Below are 16940 nucleotides of genomic sequence, written 5' to 3'. Positions count from 1 at the left end.
GGACCCTGCAGAAGCCCCCTTTTTAAAGGAAACATGTATGGGAAGAAATTTGTACACTGCCATTTCTAACCTCCTGCAAATGCCAACTGCCACTCTGTGCCAGAATAAGCACACACATTAGAACAGCCTTTCTCAACCTTTCTACCCCACTGGAAACCTTGAAATCATTTTCAGGTCTCTGGGTACCCCTGCTAAAACCAATTTATTAGGTGTCAGAAAAAAAATACCCCTTAAATTGGTGGTCAGAATCCCATGCTTACAGATAGCTAAAGAGATCATTTGTGTCATGCTGTTGGCTGTGCCAAAAGCATTGGGCTCGGGAATTATGCAGGTACATCAATCACAATTCAAGGAAACCCTAACATTCTCTGGAGGAACCCTGGTTGAGAATTAGAAAGTCAAAAAAACGCCCTAATCCCTATCTAGGTACTTGCTCCAGGTGAGTGGCAAACTATTGACGCCACTGGATAAACATGACAGCTGACACGTCACATTTTCAGAAGAGGGTCAGCACTTGCAGCCTCCATTGTTTTTCCTTTACATCTGAACCAGCTGAAATCGTAGAACTGATTGCACACAGCAGTACAGCAAATAAAAATACTGAAGCTTTCTATAAGTATGCTCACAAAATTCAATCAGATTACAGCTGTTATACTTTAAACTTGTGAATAAAACAATGAAATTGTATTGGGTGCTTGAAGCCACACATTTTCCTCCATTATATATGAGGCTTTTTGGTGTATGAGTTGCATGTTGCCCTGAGCTCTCCAAGCTCAGAATAAACTTGGTGTGACATTGAACTGGCTCCCCCAGGCAGTGTGCTGCATTTCATCACAGGTAAATTGCTGGAGTGCCGCCTTCTAATTGGCTGACAACAGGTTAGCATGACTTCACACCAAATGTAACATAACACATCCCCTCCTTTGTGCAGAGATTCCAATCTCTCACATCCCATGTGATGAGTGTAACTGTGCTGTTACTGGAAAGAGAGGCTCCAAGTGAACATAAAAGATAACCTTTTCCACCTATTTGTTTCTTTAAACCCATTAAAAGATAATTGTAGTTTTAAATGTAGCCAAATACACAAGAAACATTGCAAATATCGTTTATTTCTTTTCCTTCCCTTTCCTTGTTTTCTGATAGCAATTAGCACACCAAGCCAGCATTGCTCTCTTTATATCCAGTCCTGTCTGCAGCCTGCACTGTAACTGCAGACCAGGACAGAGGACAAAGAAGCAATGTGCTGCACAAACCTGTAAGGGTTAGTGTCTTCAGTGCTAGGAGATAGTGATGCCACGCAAGATTGTGCGTCTGTAGTAGGGGAGAGGAGGTGTTAAATCCTCTGTAATGTTTTCTCCACTGATAATGTTTTGGCTGGTGTTGGGCTTTTGATTAAACAAGCCAAAAAGGTTTATTCTCCTGCACCATAATATATACTATAAAAGCATTAAGAGTAATAATATATTATATTATATATTATTGTAGTGATAAAAGCAGGTAGATGTCCCACGGAGAACAAAAAGGTGGCAACATAGCTGCACCTTCTCATCTCAGTAATATCACTGATATAAAGTAGGAGCACACTGACACGCCGGAATTCCATCAAATCTGAGGATTTCCCTGTTTTGCCTATAGAACAGGAAGTGAAGAGAAACCTCCCCAAAGGACACAGAGTGCTCACTGTCTCCCCCTGTAGAAGACCTATGTGACCCAATCGGCTGTTGTGTTAAGGTTAAAAAAAAGTGCTTGGCATTTGCCCTGTACAGCTGGTGGTGTACCAGCCATGCATCAGAGAGTTAAACTGCCTTGCATCCTCCGAAGACAACTAATGAAATGCGGCCTGTCAGAGCAAGCCTCGGGTGGGTTTCCTATATTTTAAAATAAATTCTTTCTACTTTACCGCCCAGAGGAAGAGAGAAGCACAGAAAATATTTCTTGGCATATTTTAACGGAGAATATTTCATGGCCAGTGGCGTCTGTCAGATGCCAGGAATAAAAATGAAGGTGAAATAGAAGATTTATGGAAATTTAAAATATTTAATTCTCTGGGTAGGTGAGAAGGGACAGTATGATGATGATGAACTACAGCTCTCAGCATACCGTGCTAGATGCAGGGACCACGGTTTCTTGCAAAATAGCCAGAAACACAAGAAGGGAAACTAGATCTCAGCGCAAGAGGAGAATTGATATTTTGCAAGCTGAGCTAAAAGAAAAGTGCTATTTCATTTAAAAGATAAAAAGTATTATTCCCAACACGTTTGAAGGGACCCTGTCAGATGAGTGCGTTCATTCTGAGATTACTTGCCTTCTCCTGTAGAGTCACTCCCCCCCTGGTTGGATTAGAGAGATGTTGCCCTATTACTGCTCCCTCACTAGGGAGTGGGATTCTGTGAGATTCTGCAGTATGCTAAGCCAACAGGGAAGCAATGGGCATTAAGGGAAGTGGTTGTTGCACCTCAGTGATTCTGCTGCTGGTAATGTGTTGCCAGTGGAGGAATTGCCTGTGTGACATTAGAATTGATGCACCTGTCCAGATAATAAGGCCATTCATGTCACTTTGCTGTGCTGGCCATTGCCCTATGTTATCAGCCCACTGACCTCTGTAATAAGTAAGCTTGCAAAAGAAAAAACATTCTTATGTAAACCAACTTTTTATAAACAAGGGATTATTTCTGATAATTAATTATATATTCCTGCACATTAAGGCTTGGATCACACTACTGCTGCAGCAATTGGATCAGATTTTCAGGGTGATTATATAGTGCAACTTGGTTGCGTTTTGTATTGGCTTTGTATAGCCTATGGGGCCGAAATCATGCTGGAATTACACCACAATAGTACTGGACCCTCTTCCAAAATTAGGCTGTGCTGAGTTGCAATGATGTGAATGGGTACCATTGAAAAAAATGTGGTTTGTATCCTCATGTGATTCTCTGCGACTGAAATCACACTAGTGTAAATAAGGCTTAAAGCCATTAGAAGATGTAATATAATACATCATCTAAACCCTGGCAGCCTATAAAATCAACCTAGGTCTATTGATAAATCCATTTTAGGTGGTCATTTATTTGTCTCCTTTAAGTAACAGAAGAGAAATTAATTCCTCCAAAGCTGTATCAGCAGTTAAAATAAAATGTATCAGTTTGCAGAGATTATTATTAAAAATTTTGTGTCTCTCCTCAGCAGAGCAGCGCTGCCACCCTGTGGCCAAACTGAATAACAGATCTCAAGGTTTGCTTCACATGCGGCACAGGCTCATAGTTGCAATTATGACCTCGCTTTCTGACAACAGTTTTGCTGCAGGTGGATAAGGTTTTAAGGTTATAGACTTTTTAGAACTCTATGGCCGAGTATTCATGTACATTTAAAGAAAAGCTATAATGAGTCAATACTTTTCAAAGCTACTTCTAGGTTAGCATCCTTAGATAAGATTTTCTACACCCTGGAATTATCAATACCCAATGAACACATACAGAAGAGGTGCTAACAAGACTCTGAGGGGGAGATTTACTAAAACTGGTGCACAAAGAATCTGGTGCAGCTGTGCATAGTAACCAATCAGCTTCCATGTTTTAGCCCCCATTCACACCAGTGCGGCTTTGAAATTGCGTTACTTTCAAAGCCGCACAACAGTGCAATTTGCACTGCCAACTTCATTTAACAGAAGTCTATGCAAGTCACAATGAAATTGGTAAAAAGTAGTGCAGGAACCTTTTTCATAATGATATGAATAGTTCCAGTGCCGGCAATGGGGTGCAACTTGTCATGCGATTTGGAACTGTCAAATCGCATGACAAGTCGCACCAGTGTGAATAGGGGCACGTGACTGACCGCAGCCAGCCCAAACTTTGCTGGAATACTTTGGATACACGCATTAGTACTGTAACAATCACTAACATGAAGAAATTCTGCTATCAGTGGTCATGCAAAATTTTAAATCTAGGTGTGGAATTACAGAGCCTAAATACTGCAAACTTAGCTAAGCTTATTAATGGCTTGGGTGACTATCATGACATGAAATTAACACACATTTCTACCAATTGGACACATTTTTCTGCTTAAGATGGCCATACATTATACAATTTTATTGTTCAATTTTCTTTAGATTTACCTATGTAGTGCAAGAGCCTTCCCAATTTCATACAAATTGAAAGTGCTTAGGTTTGACCTCATATTATATGGTTTTGGTAAATCTAATGGAAAATTGTATAATGTATGGCTGTAGTCTAATTCTTCCACCCAAAAAAAAATGTTTTGGTGTAATGGAAGATTCTGCTGCTCCCCTTCATGTAATCTTTTTTGAGTTTGCATTGCCCATGTATCTGACTGTGGACTATCCAGTGAATTAAATAAAAAGGTTTCTATTTTATTTACTAATTTCCCATATTAATAAATGCCACAGAATATGTTTGCGCTATATTAAAGAATAGTTAATAATTTTTTCATAAATGTCGGTAATTTTGCAATGCTGGTTAGGCCGCTGAAGAGGGCCAGGTATACTGCTTGAAGGTTTGCTCCATCCAAGGCTGATATTTCATGTTTATGTTATTGATGGGGACTCTGATTACATGCTGTCTTCCTAATCATTCTTATGCCCCGTACACACGGTCGGATTTTCCGACGGAAAATGTTTGATAGGAGCTTGTTTTCGGAAATTCCGACCATGTGTAGGCTCCATCGGACATTTTCCATCGGAATTTCCATCACACAAAATTTGAGAGCTGGTTCTCAAATTTTCCAACAACAAAATCTGTTGTCGTAAATTCCGATCGTGTGTACACAATTCCGACGCACAAAGTGCCACGCATGTTCGGAATCAAGCAGAAGAGCCGCACTGGCTATTGAACTTCATTTTTCTTGGCTCGTAGCATGTGTTGTGCGTCACCGCGTTCTTGATGTTCGGGATTTCCAACCAACTTTGTGTGACCGTGTGTATGCAAGACAAGTTTGAGCCAACATCCGTTGGAAAAAAAACATGGATTTTGTCGTCGGAAAATCCTATTGTGTGTACGGGGCATGAGAGTCCTGTGGTGTGATTTCCAAACAGAACTTCCAGTTCAACAAATATTACAAAGCAAAATGGGCAGTGGCAGCACCATCCATTGTGGATTTTTGTAAAATTAGAAAAAAGCAAATGGGGGTTTGTAGTTGAAAGAGCGACACCTTTATTGTGAAATTGTGGAAGGAGCTACTGGTGGAAAATCTCACCATTGTGGGAGGGCCTGGGACCAAAATCACAGTGCTGTGGGAGGGGCAGAGACACAAACTAATGCTGAAAAATGTTACCTTAATAGGAGGAGCTGAGACACAAAGAACTGCAGGGAAATCCCATCACTGGAGTGTCAGAGAGAGAATTAGGTACCGTAATTCATCTCACCAGTGCACACCCAAAACTGAAATAACTACTTTGTGTGGAGCTGACATTTAAGTTAATGGGAGCACTGTATAACATAGTACTATACCTGAGTTCCTTTCTCTCCTGGGGGTCCTTCCTTTCCGGGGTGACCCTGTGTGGAGAATAAGACAGAGGATAAGACATTTTTATTCAGTTTGCCTCATATCTGCATTGCTAAGTGAGATATACAATTAGCAGCACACCTGGACTTCGTGCCTCCCGCCGCTGCTAGCAGAGAACATAGATCTTGTATAAACACCAGAACATTATATGCATACCAATGATCTCAGACCCCGCTGAATGGTGCGCACAGCCTTGCGCGGGGAGCGTGTTCTCTGCATTACCATTTACGGCTTGGTTCTGCTGCTTTAGCGCTCCTCACCTGAAGTAATTAAATGTATTTTGCTCTCAGAAGTCCTTTGTTTATATTCATGCTGTGCTGCTTGTGTGATTCTCAGCATAATCTGCAAATTACTGCATTGAAATTAAGTTTATAGCGGGCACCGCATGAAGTAGGGGATAATGCCATGAACAGTGACACAGAGAAGAGGGTGCTCTGAGGTCATACACAAGATATCTATAAGGGTCCTTTTACAGAAAGTTCAAACCTTTAATTTCATTCCAATATAATTTCTAAGGTTTTCTTTTCTGGGAATGAAGACTGAGAAAGATTATACACCCCACCTGTAACCTGTGATTGCTCAAGGAGGGCAAACAAAGAAGGAATTTGACTGCAGGGAATCTTGAGCATCAATATAGACCATAGATCAAAACAAATAAATTTTGGGTCTTGCCCAAATAAATTATGTACAATATTCACCTAGAGGAGGGATGGCCACATCTTTACTGAGGTTATAGCTATAAACAAACAGTAAACAAATGTATCCCATAAAATCCAAATACTGGCCCAAGGAATACCATGAGCTCTGTAGTGTGACAATGCCACCTCCTCAATTCCTGTGCTTGTCCTAAAGAGAACTTCTAACGAATGGGCAATTGTAAGAATCTGAATCTCCACCATTGTTTGGTATAATAGTGCAGGCTTATCTCTCGGGGTATAGGTCGTTACATTGCTATTAAATTGGATTCCCTTTTCTGACTGGTTAATAATGTCAGTCCAGTGTCAAGCTGTAAGGCGCCCTTAAAAGCTGACCATCTCCTGCTTAAGCTCAGGGCTGTTAACTGACACTTGGTCAGGGTAAAAATGGCAATTAATAAAGCTTTTAGCTTTCTTTCATGTAATCTTGACATAGGGTTGCCACCTGTCTGGGATTCACCCGGACAGTTCGGGTTTAGAATCATGTGTCCGGGTTTTAGTCCATCTGAAACCTGGACACATTATTCAGACTTAATCTCTATAGGATTCCCCCTATAACAGCCGACACTTGCCATCCCCTCTCCACATACTGTGCTTGTCCTTCCAGTTGCTTAATGCCTTCCCCCTGGCTTTGCACCTTCGGCTGGTCACCACCACCAGCTCTGCACCTTCGGTCGGTCACTGGCTATTTCTCTCCCTCTGCACCTTCGTTGCTCACGGCCACCGGCTCTCCCCCTCTCTCTGCACCTTCGTTGCTCACGGCCACCGGCTCTCCCCCTCTCTCTGCACCTTCGCCGCTCATGGCCACCGGCTCTCCCCCTCTCTCTGTACCTTCATTGACATCATACACTGCTCTTTCCCACCAGCACTGGTGCATATCGCTTTTATGTTGCTGCTCTCCCATTCATTTAGCCTCTTCCTTCTCCTCACTACCAACTCTAGTCCTCCCCGATAATTGCCTCTCTGCTCACCTCCGTCCACATCTTTTACCTTATGCAAGTCTCAATTCACGCCGTTCCCACCTCCCCATCCTTGTCCGTATCTCCCTCTAACCCCACCAACCTACCACCTATATTTGCTGCATTCCCTTCTTCTACAGTCATCTCCCTCACTCACCCCCCACCCCAACCTTCCTATCCTTGGTCACCCCCACCCTTCCCCTTGCAGCCCCCCCAATATTATTACCTACAAACCCCCTTATGTCCACCACTCCCACTCCCCCCTAATCTACACTACTGTAGTGGGGACAAACTGACCAGGGAGGGGGGAAATTGTACATGGGGACTGACCTGTGGGGACTGTACTCAAGACAGACCGACGGGGGGGGGGGATTTGTACTGGGGGACAGACTGACCTGGGGGGATTGTATTGGGGACAGGCTGACCTGGGGCGAATTGCACTGGGGACAGACTGACCCGGGGGGGGGGGGTTGTACTTGGGGACAGACTGACCTGGGGGGGGATTGTACTGGGGGACAAACTGATCTGGGGCATTGTATTGGGGACAGACTGACCTAGGATGAATTGCACAGGGGACAGACTGACATGGGGGGATTATACTGGGGAAAGACTGACCTGAGGGTGATTGTGGTGGGGAGAAACTGACCTTAGGGGGATTGCATTGGGGACAGACTGAACTGAGGGGGGTTATACTGAGGACAGACTAACCTGGGGGGGATTACACTGGGAGCAGACTAACCTGGGGGGATTGCACTGGGAACAGACTGACCCTGAAGGATTGTAATGGGGACAAACTGACATGGGGGTTTTACTGGGGGACAGACTGACCGGGGGGGGTCGTACTATAAAGAGATTGACCTGGGGGAATTGCACTGGGTGCAGACTGAGCTGGGGGGGGGGGGGGCTTTGTACTGAGGACAGACTGACCTGGGGGAGGGGGGGGGGCAATAGTCAGACAGACTGATCTGGGGAATTGTGCTTGGGGACAGACTGACCTGGGGGATTGTACTGGTGGACAGACGTTTTAGCAGAGGAGATTCCTCCATCAACCTAATTTGTGTGGATGGAGGAATCTGTTAGTTTTTTCATTCAGCCCATTGGCTTAACAAGAGAAAATGGTCTATGGCCAGCTTAACAAAGCCCTGCACTATATAGAGTATATTGTACATTACACACTCCTGCACTATGTATACAATCTGGCCACACCCACAGTTGGTGGTGGCACATTAGATTACTAATCTCCTTACATCCCCAAAAGTGTCCCGGGCCTTTTACAATCCTATAGTGTATACTACAAAAAAATATAAAAAATTGCCATGCGCCGCTAAAGTGTTTGGGTTTAGTTTGCAGAAAAGGTGGCAACCCTATCCTGACAGCATCCTTGATAAATGACAGTTTCACAATTGTCTGTTATTAGCACAGACAGGCTATTGGGTTTACACTGTTCTGCTGTGGTACATTGCAGGATTGCTTGTGTTGCTATAATTTACGTTGCACAAGTGGCATTCATTTAGAATGGCACCCTAACACACCAGGCAACACAGCTCCAATGCAGTGCAGTACACCATACAGGACAGTATTGCACTACCATGTGCTGTGCTGTGTTGCCAAAATGGTTTTTGCCGGCTTTTTTTTACATTTTTTTTTTTTTTTACATTGTGGTGCATTGCCATCCTATTAATTTGAATAGGCTACCTTAACACAGTGCACATTCAAATGCAAAAAAGCATGGTAGCACAAAGCACTAAACCGAGCCTTGGGATATATGGCCGAGCTAGTATTTAAACAATTAAAGGGTGATGGGTGACAAGTTAGTGACTAGAGATTCCTGTAATGTCCAATTTTGCCTTTTTTCTTTCTACTACAGTTTGAGTGCATACTTACTTCCGGGATGCTGTTGGGTGGATGTGCCCTCTTACTGCTGTATAGTAGTAGTCTCCCCTCCCCCTTCTTTTTTCTCACCTGTCTTTTCTCTCGCTCTCTTTTCATTCGATGCTCTTCTGTCCCTGGGTTGTCCCATTTTTGGGCTTACCACTCAATGATAGCATCCTAGACATAAAGGTGGTTTTCCGAATGGACATCCACATATGTAGACGTTATCTCCTCTATATTAAAAAATGGAACCCAATTGTTTTCTGTTGGTTTGGCTTACAGTGCCTTAAAAAAGTATTCATCCCTCTTGAAATGTTCCACATTTTGTGATGTTACAACCAAAAACAAATGTATTTTATTGAGATTTTATGTGATAGACCAACACAAAGTGGTACATAATAGTGAAGTGGAAGGAAAATGATAAATGGTTTTTACACTTTTTTACAAATAAAAATCTGAAATGTGTGGCATGCATTTGTATTCAGCCCCCCTGAGTCAATTCTTTGTAGAACCACCTTTCACTGCAATTACAGCTGTAAGTCTTTTGGGGGATGTCTCTACCAGCTTTGCACATCTAGAGTGACATTTTTGCCAATTTATTCCTTGCAAAATAGCTCAAGCTTTGTCAGATTGGATGGAGAGTGTCTGTAAACCGTAATTTTCAAGTCTTGCCACAGATTCTCAATTGGATTTAGGCCTGGACTATGACTGGGCCATTCTAACACATGTGATGGTGTCCCTCGCGCTATACAGAGTGAAGGAATGTGTCTAAATCTAAAATTAGATTGGGGTGAATAAATGAATAAGCAAAACAAATAAAAATCAATAATATGTGTAAAAATGTTCACGTGAGTGTATAGTGATGATGTCTCTAGGGACTGCAGAAAAGTCAAAAGTGTTCACACTACACTCAACAGAATAAAGACAATAAAGGGACTTCGCACTTCAAATCTATCACATAAATGAGTGACGATACTGTGACCTTAAAGGTGCATCTGTCACTAGCACACTTGGATCATTTTGTTGAATATTGTGTGTGTTTATGCATAGTTGTGTTCATTCACAGTTGATGTTGACGTTTTTACAGTCACTATAGATGCACCTTTAAGGTCACAGTATCGTCACTCATTTATGTGATAGATTTGAAGCGCGAAGTCCCTTTATTGTCTTTATCTTGTCTTCATTCTAACACATGAATATGCTTTGATCTAAACCATTCAATTGTAGCTCTGGCTGTATGTTTAGGGTTGTTGTCCTGCTGGAAGGTGAACCTCTGCCCCAGTCTCAAGTCTCTTGCAGTTTTCTTCTAAGATTGCCCTGTATTTAGCACCATCCATCTTCCCATCAAATTTTTTACCAGCTTCCCTGTCCCTGCTGAAAAAAGCATCCCCACAACATGATGCTGCCGCCATCACCACCATGTTTCACAGTGTGCATGGTGTGTTCAGGGTGATGTGCAGTGTTAGTTTTCTTCCGCCACACATAGCGTTTTGCTTTTAGGCCAAAAAGTTAAATTTTGGTCTCATCTGACCAGAGCACCTTCTTCCACATGTTTGCTGTGTCCTCCACATGGCTTCTCACAAACTTCAAACAGGACTTCTTATGGTTTTTTTTCAACAATGGCTTTCTACTTGCCACTCTTCCATAAAGGCCAGATTTGTGGAGTGCATGCCTAATAGTTATCCTGTGGACATATTCTCCCACCTGAGCTGTGGATCTCTGCAGCTCCTCCAGAGTAAAGCTGGGTACAACCTACAGCTGACAGCTCCGGTCGGGAGCCGCTGTACTAACCATGCAGGTTAGTACAGCAATCTCCCCCGCTGAGCTGTTGTGTTCTGACAGGGGGCGGTCCCCCCACCAGAGCACTCCGATCAGCACTCTCTGCCACTGGCTGAGAGTGCTGATCAGGAGTCGGTTGGCTGCTGTCAGACAGACCGACATACACACGGGCAGAATGTCAACCGGTATTTTTTGTACCAGCAAATGTCTCTCGACATTCTGCCAATGTGTACAGGGCTTTACCATGGGCCTCTTGGCTGCTTTTCTGATTAACGCTCTGCTTGCCCGACCTGTCATTTCGGGTGAACAGCCATGTCTTGGTAGGTTTGCAGCTGTGCCATACACTTTCCATTTTTAGATGATGGATTGAACAGTGCTCCATGAGATGTTCAAAGCTTGGGATATTTTTTTTATAAGCTAACCCTGCTTTAAACTTCTCCCCAACTTTATCCCTGACCCATCTGGTGTGTTCCTTGGCCCTTATGATGCTGTTTGTTCACTAAGATTCAACAACTTCACAGAACAGCTGTATTTATACTGAGATTAAATCACACACAGGTAGACTCTACTTACTAATTAGGTGACTTCTAAAGGCAATTGGTTCCACTGGATTTTAGTTAGGGGTATTAGAGTAAAGGGGGCTGAATACAAATGCACGGCACACTTTTCAGATATTTATTTGTAAAAAAAAACGTGAAAACCATTTATCATTTTCCTCCCACTTCATAATTGTGTGCCACTTTGTGTTGGTCTATCACATAAAAACCCAATAAAATGAATTTAGGTTTTTGCTTGTAACATGACAAAATGTGGAAAATGTTAAGGGGTATGAATACTTTTGCAAGGCACTGTATATTACCATACCTAGTTTGGTTAGCTTCTGCTATGAGGATTTTTGTCCTACCTCTTTCTTCGGTATAATATGACTGAAATGTTATGGTTTCTACTGATCTCACTGTAAAGCACAGGTATGCCTATGTCTTTCTGTTATGGATATGTTTGTACCTGTCTGGTCCATCATGGACATTTGTCTTTTCATGCATTAATATCTGCAAAACTTAAAGTGTTATTAAACCCACAACAGTAAAATCAGTCTGTATTTGCAGCATAGCATGCTTGTTATACTCATTGTGGAACTTAAAGTGTTACACCTCTGCATTGGCCTTTTATCCTGTATGCACAGATCCTCCCTCTCCTGCAATGTCTACATTGGAAAGAACAGGCAAGGTAGCCAACCTCAACCTGCACATGCTCAGTTGTGTCTATAGTTTCTTGTTCTCAGGGCTAGCCAGGTCACGTGATATTGACATCACACATGTAGTGAAAATCTCCTCCCTTCTTGGACTCTCAGCACTGGAGAATCTGTGCAGTTTATCACTGAACGTGGTATACAGATCATCCAAAAAGCATACTTACCAACTGTCCCGGATTCCCCGGGACATTCCTGGGATTTGGACTCTTTTCCCGATTTTATTGTTTCCCGGGAAATGTCCAGAGAAATCAGTTTTTTCACGATTTTTCACTGCTGCCGCTAGAGATCTCTGCCGGCCGCCATTTTTAAGAAGACCAGGAACGGCTGGGTGGCTAGACGAAGCTCCTGCGTTGCCGCCCACCCTGCGCCCTGCCCCGCCCCGCCTACCCCCCGCCCCGCTGCCGGTCTGTTATGGAAAGGGGCGGGGGTTCTATTGTAACCATGCGGCCGGCGGAGGGAGACACTATTCTGTATACCCCCTCTGTTCTGCAATGGCGGCGGAGACCCACTAGGACAACTGAGGTAAGGGGGGGTGCACCGCTGGGACATCTGATGTAAGGGGGGGCTCCACTGGGGACACCTGATGTAAGGGGGGCTCCGCTGGTGACACCTGATGTAAGGGGGCTCCGCTGGGGACATCTGATGTAAGGGGGGGCTCCGCTGGTGACACCTGATGTAAGGGGGGGCACCGCTGGTGACATCTGATGTAAGGGGGGCTCCGCTGGGGACATCTGATGTAAGGGGGGCTCCGCTGGGGACATCTGATGTAAGGGGGGCTCCGCTGGGGACATCTGTTATAAGGGGGGCTCCGCTGGGGACATCTGATGTTAGGGGGGGCACCGCTGGGGACATCTGATGTAAGGGGGGCACCACTGGGGGGGACATCTGATGTAAGGGGGGCACCGCTGGGGACATCTGATGTAAGGGGGGCTCCGCTGGGGACATCTGATGTAAGGGGGGCTCCGCTGGGGACATCTGTTATAAGGGGGGCTCCGCTGGGGACATCTGATGTTAGGGGGGGCACCGCTGGGGACATCTGATGTAAGGGGGGCTCCACTGGGGACATCTGATGTAAGGGGGGCTCCACTGGGGACATGTGATGTAAGGGGGGGCTCCGCTGGGGACATCTGATGTAAGGGGGGGCTCCGCTGGGGACATCTGATGTAAGGGGGGGCTCCGCTGGGACACCTGATGCAAGGACGGACTCTGCTGGGGGCACCTGATGCAAGGACGGACTCTGCTGGGGGGACCTGATGCAAGGATGGATGGCTGGTGGCAGGCGACGTGGCAGGTGACACGCTCAGGGATCCCACTGATTTGGCATTATGGTGAGTTGAATGATTTCATTTTATATTACAATGTAATAATAGAAATAATGCACTTCAATCATCCTGACACCATAACAACCATGGTGCCGGGATGATTGAAGTGCTAACACCAGGTGTTTGGAGTATCTTTATCTGCTGATTGTTAAACTTTCTAGAATACACATATTTCCATTGTTGTGTAGGATCTGGGGCTGCTGTCCCTCCATTCCTCTCTCCTACTATTTTGCGTAAACCACGCCCATTTTTCACCACGACGCGCCACATTTTTACGTTCCCATGTGCCACGCCTACAAACGCATGCCCCGCCCCCTAATTATAATAAGACTCCACCTACAGCGAAAAAAGTGTCCCTAAAATTTTTTTTTCAATGTTGGTAACTATGAAAAAGGTATATAGTGGCAGTATTTTAATGTAAAAAGAAGATTTATAAGCTGTGGGCACTGGGGGGTGTACTATTTTCATATTAGTGGGTTTAGTAACACTTTAATAAAACAGAGAATTAATTTAATGTCCTATATTCCTACACAGAGCACAACACATCAGCACTGACCACCACTAAAGTTAAGACTGGGAGAGCAAGTATGGACTCATTAGACCATGGAAGTCAGCCCCTTCCCAGTTGCACCTCAATTAATAATAATACAACTCAACAGCAGTAATAATAATATACCTGGCAACTTAATGTTTTAAATCATAACACTACATGCAGAATTTCATCCTGCTACCATGCTTCCAAGTCAAGCCTCAGGGAGGCTATTGTTCCTCAAGGTGGCATTCATCTTTGTTTTTTTCTTTTTTCAACAGGTTTTCCTGCATTTTGCCATTTTGTCTTTCACCGGCCTGTATACTTTTCATCACATTTGTTTTCCACAGGTTGAAAATCTGCACCAAACTTTTAAAAAACAGAAAAGCTGCCAGAATTCAGAAGAATAGAGAGATGGTGCAGTCAAATGAAAAGCCATGATTTTGCAGATCTTTTTAAACACATCCCGGAGTGTTTCTGCTTTTGGAACAAAAAATGACTTTCATCTGACACATCTTTGCCCTCAGTGCTCCATGTGTGGGTGGAGCAGACTGCACTAACCGCAGTCTTTGTATAAAACGATCCTTCTCATTACAAACCATCCCTCAGATGAAACAACTGCTTAAAGTAAACCTTTCTGAAGAGATACAGAGGAGCCTCCATTTCTAACTTACATTTTTAAAGCTTAATTGAACTTTCAGTTTAAATTGGTAAATATATTACAGGTGCATCAAAACAAAAGGCATGCAAAGTCTTACGGCTTGTTTTCTTTCTAAAAAAGTAATTGCCTGCATAGAAAAGCCTGTGTCCAGCCAGCATGCTGCAGAGTGAGGCCCTTGCTCTCTGTGTAATGATCCAATTGTAAAAGGTCTAAAACACCCCATGGTGAGTCAGAACCAGATCTCTAATCAGGGGGGAGCATGCACCTTGCTGATTCAAGAGCTTTGGCTGTAACTCAGCAGGGGGCATGTTAGTGAGACGCTGCAGTGAGATCTCTTCTTCCCCACAGAAAGCAAGGGTAGCACTCAGCAGCATGCTGGCAGGACACAGGCTTTTCTACTCAGACTGTTGCTGCTTCCTATTGCTAGGTTCATACCTGTGTGGCCAGGTGGGCTGCGGTTTGCATGGGAATGAGAGCCCGTTCATATGAATGGGCTGCCATGCCCCGCGACACGGAGGAAAGAAATCCCTGCACTATGTTTTAAATTGCAGCTTGCATGGGAACTGAGATTTCCAGTACAGGTACGGTTTCTAGTGCGGGTGGCGTGCTATTAAGATTAATAGAAACATATATATATTAAAGCGCTCAGAATAATAAACAATAACCTAAATAATGAGGTAATAACAATTCATTAATAAGTGAATGTCCATATATTAGTGAACGATGTGCTCCAATCCATGTGCAAAGTGCACAGTGCTCCAAAATTCGAGGTGAGCAAAACACCCTCCTCTGTCCCCACTCACTGGATGGAATTGCAATAGGAAACGCCGCTGTTGGCGTGCGGTCCACCGACAACCGTAAGTGACGTCTATTGGACTCTGAACCGGAAATTGTGTCAATGCATTTCACCATCCCACAGGGCGTCATCAAGGACCTCATTTCCGGTTAAAAGAGCCATCTATAAGTACAGGGAGAAGGACACCTCCCCCTTTTCTCAGCCAATCAAATTCCATATGGCGCCCATTTTGTTGGTAGGACAAACAGGTCTCCTCTACCACATGGTTTATTCCCATGTGGGAGACTGGTGGCCATGATATTGGTTAGATATGGATTCTTTATTGCACAAAAAGACTGAATATTTACAAAATGCAGAGTAAAAACAGGCATATATTATGGAAGGGACCCTTAGCTTTTCAGTCTAGGGGTTGCTTAAAATGGTGGCCAGGGATGGCAGATTTACATCGATTCACAAAGAAGATCTCACATGCTCATCATGATAATCATCCATGGATAATAGTATCCAAAATGAGACAAAAAGGAGGGAACTATAGTGAAGTACTGTTTGGCAATACCTTTATTGCTTAAATAGAGTGAATACTTACAAAATGCAGAGTAAAAACAGGCATATATTATGAAGAGATTGCAATAGGAAATGCCGCTGTTGGCGTACGTTCCACCGACAACCAGAAGTGACGTCTATTGGACTCGGAACCGAAAATTGCGTCAATGCATTTCGCCCTACCACAGGGCATCATCAAGGACCTCATTTCTGGTTAGAAGAGCCATCTAAAAATACAGGGAGAAGGATACCTCCCCCTTTTCTCAGCCATTTTGTTGTTAGGACAAACAAGTCTCCTCTACCACATGGTTGATTTCCATGTGGGAGACTGGCGGCCATGATATTAGTTAGATGTGGATTCCTTACATGATTCCTATAATACTAATTGTTCCAACTGACGTCAATCCAAGAAAGAACATTACATCATGGCAAATCCCTATAAAAAATGTATATAAGCAATCCCTTTATTAAAAAACATTAAAATTTCATAATAATTCACTCAATAATTGTGGACATTAAAAATAAAAAACGTATGACTGTGAAAACTAATAATACATCAAAATTAAATCATTTTTAATTTAATTAATATTTAATTTGTAATTTTTATTTAATTTTTTATTAATGAATTCATTTTAAAATTTTTATGTATTTATTAGTTTTCATAGTCATACGGTTTTTATTTTTAATGTCCGCAATTATTGAGTGAATTAATATTACATTTTAATGTTTTTTTAAGGGATTGCTTATATACATTTTTTATAGGGATTTGCCATGATGTAATGTTCTTATTTGGATTGACGTCAGTTGGAACAATTAGTATTATAGGAATCATGTAAGGAATCCACATCTAACCAATATCATGGCCGCCAGTCTCCCACATGGAAATCAACCATGTGGTAGAGGAGACTTGTTTGTCCTACCGACAAAATGGCTGAGAAAAGGGGAGGTAGCCTTCTCCCTTTATTTATAGATGGCTCTTCTAACCAGAAATGAGGTCCTTGATGACGCCCTGTGG

General features: G+C 43.3%; 1 protein-coding gene across 2 annotated transcripts in view; it reads right to left on the bottom strand.

The window, feature by feature from the left end:
- The window catches only part of COL5A1 (collagen type V alpha 1 chain), a 280359-nt gene that overhangs the window by 104843 nt on the left and 158576 nt on the right, over positions 1–16940 (bottom strand). For both annotated transcript variants that reach the window (XM_073599596.1, XM_073599597.1), the window contains exon 26: positions 5463–5507. In XM_073599596.1, the coding sequence (XP_073455697.1) occupies positions 5463–5507 (45 nt within the window). The remainder of the gene's footprint in view (positions 1–5462; positions 5508–16940) is intronic.

The sequence above is a fragment of the Aquarana catesbeiana genome, linkage group LG09, assembly GCF_042186555.1.
Source record: "Aquarana catesbeiana isolate 2022-GZ linkage group LG09, ASM4218655v1, whole genome shotgun sequence".
In the NCBI taxonomy this organism is placed as follows: domain Eukaryota; kingdom Metazoa; phylum Chordata; class Amphibia; order Anura; family Ranidae; genus Aquarana; species Aquarana catesbeiana.
The sequence above is the reverse complement of the archived record's forward strand: the minus strand, read 5'-3'. Positions and strand labels throughout refer to the sequence as shown.